We start from the raw sequence: 7,604 nt of genomic DNA on the forward strand, positions 1-7,604 counted from the left end.
ACAGGAATGTCGATCTCGAACGCACTCATGGACGTTTATAAAAGGATTAACTTGGAGGTTAATATTGTATGCTTCTGAAGATCTTGAATGCGAAATAAATTATGGTGGTCTCTTTTTCTTCTGTAGGTGTCAGAAATTGAATTGTTTGCAACTATGATGTATTTGGTTTGATTAAATACTATTGAATAAAATGAAGATCATTTTATGATATACTGAACGGACTAGTGAAATGCTTTGCGGACTAGTGAACATCAACAGTGACTAGTCCGTACGGACTAGTGCTAGTGCTTGAAAAAGTTAATTTCGAACCCTGTCATTGGTCTTGTTTTTTTATGCAAAGAAAGTACGTCACACCCTGATGATTGCTGATACTACTTGAAGGCAAGTTTCTACAAATCATGGTGTAAGAAAAACACCCTATATTAGCTTTTCATGGGCGTATTGTGTACTGTTGGTGGTACACTTGTTGGGGGATCAAATGGGGATGGGGTTTAACAAAGAACTCTATGGGGGAAAGATTAATTCCAAATTCAACAGATATAACTTGGCAAATATGATAAGAGTCCTGGGTTCTTAGGAAATGAAAAGAGAATGGCACAGCCTACAAATTTGTATCAAATTCAAGTGACTCCATCGGCCTTGACCTCTGAGACTGACCATGAACATAAAAATTGGTAAAACTTTGAAACCGGTGCTAATAACAACATGAGATCTTCAGAAATGGCAAGAGAGTGACAGGACTTACAAACTAGTATCAAGGTCCAGTGACCTTGACCTCTAAGCTTAGAACATAAAATTGGTATTAAGAACCAGGTCTGATAGAAACATGGAGTCCTCAGAAATGATGAAATGATAATGGGATCTACAAATTAGTATCAAGGTCAAATAACTCCATTGACCTTGACCTCTGACATTGTAAATCTACCATGGTGTTTCTATACATATTTTTCTCGTGTGCTTGAGCACATTCACCATAAATATCATTCGTTAATAAATATGCATTAGAAAATCGCAGTTTTCTCCTTACATTGAGTAAATCAGTATTAAAGAACAAGGTACGGTTGTATACATAAAAAGGCCCAAAAAATTTCTCTGTATAAAATGTGTCTGGAATTAACCTTAATCAGCGTTTTAAGAAAGTAAAATAAATGCCAGGTATACCATGTCAACAAAATCAGAATGATAGTCCTAAATGGATAGCATTATGACATCATGAATAAGACATTTCCCGCCTTTTTCTCAAAATAAGCCTGAAAACTTTCAAATGTCATACAAATTATTGCTCAGGAAAAGATGTGCGCATTTGTCGAGCAAAATGAAAATGATATATATTGTGTATTATTTTGAGATGAAAAACATGCTTCAATATGAATTTGCTCGACGCATGCGCTGTATGTTTTCTAAAAGGAAAACCACCTGAATTTGTGGATATTTTCATTGAAAATGGCATTTTTGCAATTTTATACCAACTTCAAGCTCTCGTCATATGACACAAATCATTTTGCTGATCAAACTGAGTGAATTTTGGGTTTGCTAAACTATTCCTTAATTGAATGCCAGGATTTGAGCTCCATGTGAAATCATCAATATTTTGGGCCAGATGACTGTAGAAACTGTACCTACTTCTTTGTTGAAATTGTCAAATTGTATTACTTATCATAGTTTATTATACTGACAAAATATTTATCTGGTTTTTCACAGCAAACAAAATTTTGTTTAGTACAGCACATCTACCTTCAAAAGGTAACAATGTCAAAAATTTTGGTTTCAAAGGTCTTGTCACAAGGAATGAAATATGAGAGCTCTATCACTCACCATTCAAAAGTTATGAGCAAGGATAAAGATTTGAACAGACATTCAAATGGACAGGACAAAAACAATATGTCCTTCGGGGCCAAAGAATACAATAAATATCTGATGGATTTTATCAGGCATGGGGAAATCTAGGCAAAAGAGTGTCATGAAAGCAGATGTTTGTTTATCTGCTGAGTTGTGAAACTGGTTTCTGGAATTACCTGGTAAACATTTTTGTAGATATCAGTTCTATGAGTTATGAATGTACTGTCTCAGCAAACTTGATATTTTAATAGTTGTAAGAAGAAGAAGTATCTGAACCATTTGATGAATGCCAGTGTCATTGTTCCCTTCCACAATGAACACTGGAGCACGCTACTGAGGACAGCTTGGAGTGTGCTGAATCGGTCACCTAAGCACCTCATCCATGAGATCATTTTAGTGGATGATTACAGCTCAAAAGGTAAGTGTACTGGCATGTATGGCATTTTCTCAGCTGGACTTTGTACAGTGGCCTTCTTTTTTGCAGTTACTGCTCTTACACCGGAAGAAGGGGGCATGCTTACCGATGGGGTCTTTAAGCTTCAGATAAAATAGTAAAGCTTTATGGTATCAAAATCTTTATTATGGGCTGAGTTTTAACAGGTTGTATCATATCTCTTGTAATAACAAAGTTTAGTTTATTTGAATTTATGAAGAACACTTTCTAGAATATACATTTCGTTAAATTGAAGAGATGGGAAGGGGGTAGGAGAAGTATAGTCCTATATACAGTATTTGATGCTTAATTCTGACGAAGTAATGGTACTATTAATACCTAAGCTTTCAAGAGTAAATTGTATAAATAATAAAAAATTAATAACAGACACCTGGGAACAGAAGCACGATGAAACCATATGATAATATAGATATAATCGATTATATAGCGCATTTTCAAAAAAGGGGGAGTTAAGGAGAAGTTAAGCTGGCTTCACAATTGTCTGAAGATTCTTGACAAGCAAAAACAAACTAACAAATATAACAAAAGCTCCAAATCCTAGATCGTGGAAGGGGGGTAGGGGGCAAGAGGTTAGTCTTGAAATTCAATTAATTGTATTAATATTAAATGGTTCTTTAATTATAGTTCTACATGTACTATAATTCAATGCTACTATATTAAAAAAAAATAAATAAAAAAAGGGGGGGGGGGGCAACCTATAGTTCAAACTTTGCTTGTTAAAATAACCAACTTAGCATGTACTGATAACAGAAAAAGTACATTGTGGGAAAAAATAGGGTTACTATACAGATCGAAGCATGCCAAATGTGTAAATTTCATATTTTCCAAAATGATGCATTAGAAAATTAACTGGTCAGTCTCATTGGAATGACTGAAACAAATGTCTGTCAGTCAGCCAGATTTTTAACCAGTCACGGACTGACAGGCATATGTTAATTTCGAGCCCTGGAATTTGTACATGCTACGCTATATGAACACTTTGTGGACGCAACTCCCCCGAAACCGCTCAAGGGATTTTGTTCATATTTTGTAGGATTGTTAGTCACCATGTGAAGTTGATCATATTATACCGCCATTTTGATTTGAAAATTTTTGTCCCCCACCGAAACACAGAAGGAAACATAGAAATATGTCCGTCCGTCCCACTTCACTTTGTGGACGCAACTCCTCACAAACCACCCAATGGATTTTGTTCATATGTTGTAGGATTGTTAGTCACAATGTGTAGTTGTTCATATTACGCTGCCATTTTGATTCGACGAATTTTACAGGAGTTCTAGGACTTTGTTGAATTTATACATGCTACGCTATAGGGATTTTGTAGGATTGTTAGCCACCATATGTAGTTGATCATATTGTGCAGTCATTTTGATTCGACAAATTTTACAGGAGCTATGGGACTTTGTTGAATTTGTACATGCTACACTATAGGAACACTTTGTGGACGCAACTCTTCCGAAACCGCTCAACGGATTTTGTTCAAATTTTGTAGAATTGTTAGTCACCATCTGTAGTTGATCATATTGTGCCATCATTTTGATTCAACAAATTTTACAGGAGTGAAGGGACTTTTGTGCTTCAACTTTTTTGCGGCGGTGGGGGACATGGCTACGTGTATCAATCTTGTTAACTTCTTCCAATTCTTTGTTGAATTTGTACATGCTACACTAAAGGAACACTTTGTGAATGCAACTCCTCAGAAATGGCTCAACAGATTTTGTTCAAATTTTGTAGGATTGTTAGTCACCATATGTAGTTGATCATATTGTGACGTCATTTTGATTTGACAAATTTTACAGGAGTTATGGGACTTTGTTGAATTTGTACATAATACACTACAGGAACACTTTGTGGACACAACTCCTCCGAAACCGCTCAACGGATTTTGTTCAAATTTTGTAGGATTGTTAGTTATCATATTGCGCCGTCATTTTGATTCAACAAATTTTACAGGAGTGAAGGGACTTTTGTCTTTCAACTATTTTTTGCGGCGGTACGGGACATGGCTACATGTAGCAATCTTCTTAATAACTACCATTCCAATTCTTTTCAAATTTGGTATGAAGCATCATTGGAACAAGGGGGACAAATTGTAAATTTCAGGACTCCAGCACACCCGAGGCCCTCGGGGCGGGGCAAAAACTGCCCAAAATTGACCAATTTTCAAAAATCTTCTTCTCAAGAACCACACATGTGTAAGAAAAACTAAATGCATAGTGATATAGAGCAGGAAAGCCTTTAACAAAATTGTAAATTTCATGATCCCCGGGGTAGTGGTTCTGACACCAGGGCGGGGCCAAACTGAGTATATAGTGTTTATGTGTAAACCACTTAAATATAATCTTCTTTAGTGCTATTGATACTAAATTGAAAGTAAATAGATATTTAGAAAGAAAATGTAGTCCTTACCAAAACTGTAAATTTGATGATCTCGTGAATAGGGGTTTTGACCCCAAGGTGGAGCCAAACGTAGTATACTAGTATTTATGTGTAAGTTTGCTGATACTGAATAAAATCTAAATGCATACTTCAGAATAGCAGGAAAGGATGTACAAAGAATGGTGAATTACACAACCTAAGGGTCCAAATTAGTCATAACATTCTTTTAATGTTTTAATGTTAATACACTTATTGAATGATATAAATTAGCCTTTCATCAGACGAGTGTATGCACTTTTGATGGTAGTGAAGTTTTAAGAACACATCTTGTTTTATACTGTTGCTGATTATTAGAATTTAGCTTAGATATTCAGAACAGGAATTTTTTTTTTTAGATTTCATAACCCTTGGGAGTATAGTGATAATTTTTCACTAGTACTCAGATGACCGATAAGGCCTTTGGGCCTCTTGTTTTTTTGGGAGGGTGGGGTGGGGGGTTATTTTGTTGTGTATTGTGGAAAAAGAGAAGTTAATGAAAATGATGTTTTGTTATTTTTTATGCCCCCGAGATCAAAGATCGGGGGGCTTATTGTTTTTGTACTGTCTGTCATTCTGTAATTCTGTTGAAACTTTAACCTTGCAATTGCTAATAACTTTTGAACAGTAAGTGCTAGAGCTTTGATATTTCACATGAGTATTCCTTGTGACAAGACCTTTCCATGGGTACCAACATTTTTGACCCTGTGACCTTGACCTTGGTGTTTGACCTACTTTTTGAAAACTTTAACCTTGCCAATAACTTTTGGACAGTAATTGCTAGAGCTTTGATATTTCACATGAGTATTCCTTGTGACAAGACCTTTTTGTGGGTACCAACATTTTTTACCCTGTGACCTTGACCTTGGTGTTTGACCTACTTTTAAAAAATTTGGCATTGGTCATAACTTCTGAATGATAAATTTATATTAGAGCTTTCATATTGCACGTGAGGATTTCTTGTGACAAGATCATTCTACTGGTACCAAGATATTTGTCGTTGTGACATTGGCCATCTTTGGAATTGGCCATTACCGTGGGCATTTGTGTTTCACAAACACATCTTGTTATTTCATGTACGAATGTTGAATATGAACCGGAATGAATTATTGAGAGAAATTAATATGAATGCGTGTTAGAGTTGAACAAAATAGCGGAAACAAATGCAGATAAGCAACACTATCAAAACATCTTTATGTATCCTACTCCAGAAATGAAGAAAAAGGGATAAGAACATGAAGAATTACATTTAAGATAAGATGTAAATAAATCAAGTGTCATAGTCTTAAACAAAGAAACAGTAAATTAAGATATATTCACAGAGCAATGGAAGATATACAATTTCCAAATGATATTTTTAATGGATTTCACTGGCAACGTTTATTACGTTGACCCGGTATTACGTTATTTTATTGTGAATTTGTGAGAAAATGAAAAACATAATAAGGGGGTTCCACTATAGTAATACTTTTAAATAATGCTCAGGTGACCGATAAGGCCTGTGGGCCTCTTGTTTAGAATGTGATATGCTTTTATGTAATTTCTGTAATTCTAGAATTTTGTACAATTTGTAGAGCACTGTAAGCAGCCATTGGATGACTATGTAAAAGAACACTTCACCAATGTGAAGGTTGTGAGAGCTAAGAAGCGTGAGGGCCTGATCAGGACTCGTCTGCTGGGGGCCAAAGCTGCTACTGGACAAGTGCTGATTTTCTTGGACTCCCACTGTGAGGCTAATGTCAACTGGCTGCCACCTTTACTAGGTCAGTCCTGTAAATAACTGAGCATGTTACAAAAATTGTAATCTGTGGGCCTGTGAAGAAGATACACGAACAATAAAGCTATCCTGCTTTGATTTGTTTTCATTGTTTGGGAATTTCAAAGCAAGAATTGTGGAAAACATCTAATCTTTAGCACTGGGGGGATGGGGCCTTATTTCGGCCCCCTACATACCCTAAAAAAATCCCTGTAATTACAGTAAATATTAATTTGTTTGAAAGTTTTATTTTCTTTGTTTTTAGAATCTCACTTGAGCTGAATGCTCAATGAGCTTTTATGATCACCTTTCGTCTGTAGTCTGTCTGTCTGTAAACTTTTCAAATTTTCGACTTCTCTAGAACCACTTGGCCAATTTCAAGCAAACTTGGCAAAATGCATGCTTGGGTGAAGGGTTTTCAAGTTTGTTCAAATGAAGGGCCATGCCCCATCAAAGGGGAGATAATTGCAAAAATAGGGTGGGGTCATTTAAAAATCTTCTCAAGAACCACTGGGCCAGAAGAGCTAAAATTCAAATGAAAGCTTCCTGACATAGTGCAGATTCAAGTTTGTTAAAACCATGGCCCCCAAGGGTAGGATGGGGCCGGAATTGGGGATAAAAGGTTTACATGCAAATATATAGGGGGAATCTTTAAAAATCTTCTCAAGGAAAGTACAAATTTATATGAAAGTTTTCTGACATAATGCAGATTCACATTTGTTCCAATTATGGTCCGGATCAAAGTTGTACATAGAAATAGTGTAAGTGGTTTTAATTTCCTGGTGCTAAAAGTTCGCGGTTTTTCATATTGGTCTAATTGGGGTGGTTTTATTTTCGTGGAATTTAAATTTTATTGCAATTGGTTTTCGTCCGTCGTTGTGCATTGTGCGTTGTCCGTCGTGCATTAACAATTGAATATTTTTAACTTCTTCTTGATAACTACCAGTCCAATTCTTTTCAAATTTGGTATGAAGCATCATTGGGACAAGGGGGACATAAATTGTAAATTTCAGGACTCCAGCACCCCTGGGGCTCATGGGGTGGGGCAAAAACTGCCCAAAATTGACCAATTTTCAAAAATCTTCTTCTCAAGAACCACAGACGTGTAAGAAAAACTAAATGCATGGTGATGTAGAGCAG

At 36.0% G+C, this 7,604-nt stretch overlaps 1 protein-coding gene across 7 annotated transcripts in view; it reads left to right on the top strand.

Moving 5' to 3' along the window:
* The window catches only part of LOC125679490 (putative polypeptide N-acetylgalactosaminyltransferase 10), a 213,698-nt gene that overhangs the window by 43,202 nt on the left and 162,892 nt on the right, over window positions 1-7,604 (top strand). For all 7 annotated transcript variants that reach the window (XM_056154407.1, XM_056154406.1, XM_056154404.1 and 4 more), the window contains 2 exons: window positions 2,091-2,257; window positions 6,283-6,471. In XM_056154407.1, the coding sequence (XP_056010382.1) occupies window positions 2,091-2,257; window positions 6,283-6,471 (356 nt within the window). The remainder of the gene's footprint in view (window positions 1-2,090; window positions 2,258-6,282; window positions 6,472-7,604) is intronic.

The sequence above is a fragment of the Ostrea edulis genome, chromosome 2 (genome assembly GCF_947568905.1).
Source record: "Ostrea edulis chromosome 2, xbOstEdul1.1, whole genome shotgun sequence".
NCBI lineage: Eukaryota > Metazoa > Mollusca > Bivalvia > Ostreida > Ostreidae > Ostrea > Ostrea edulis.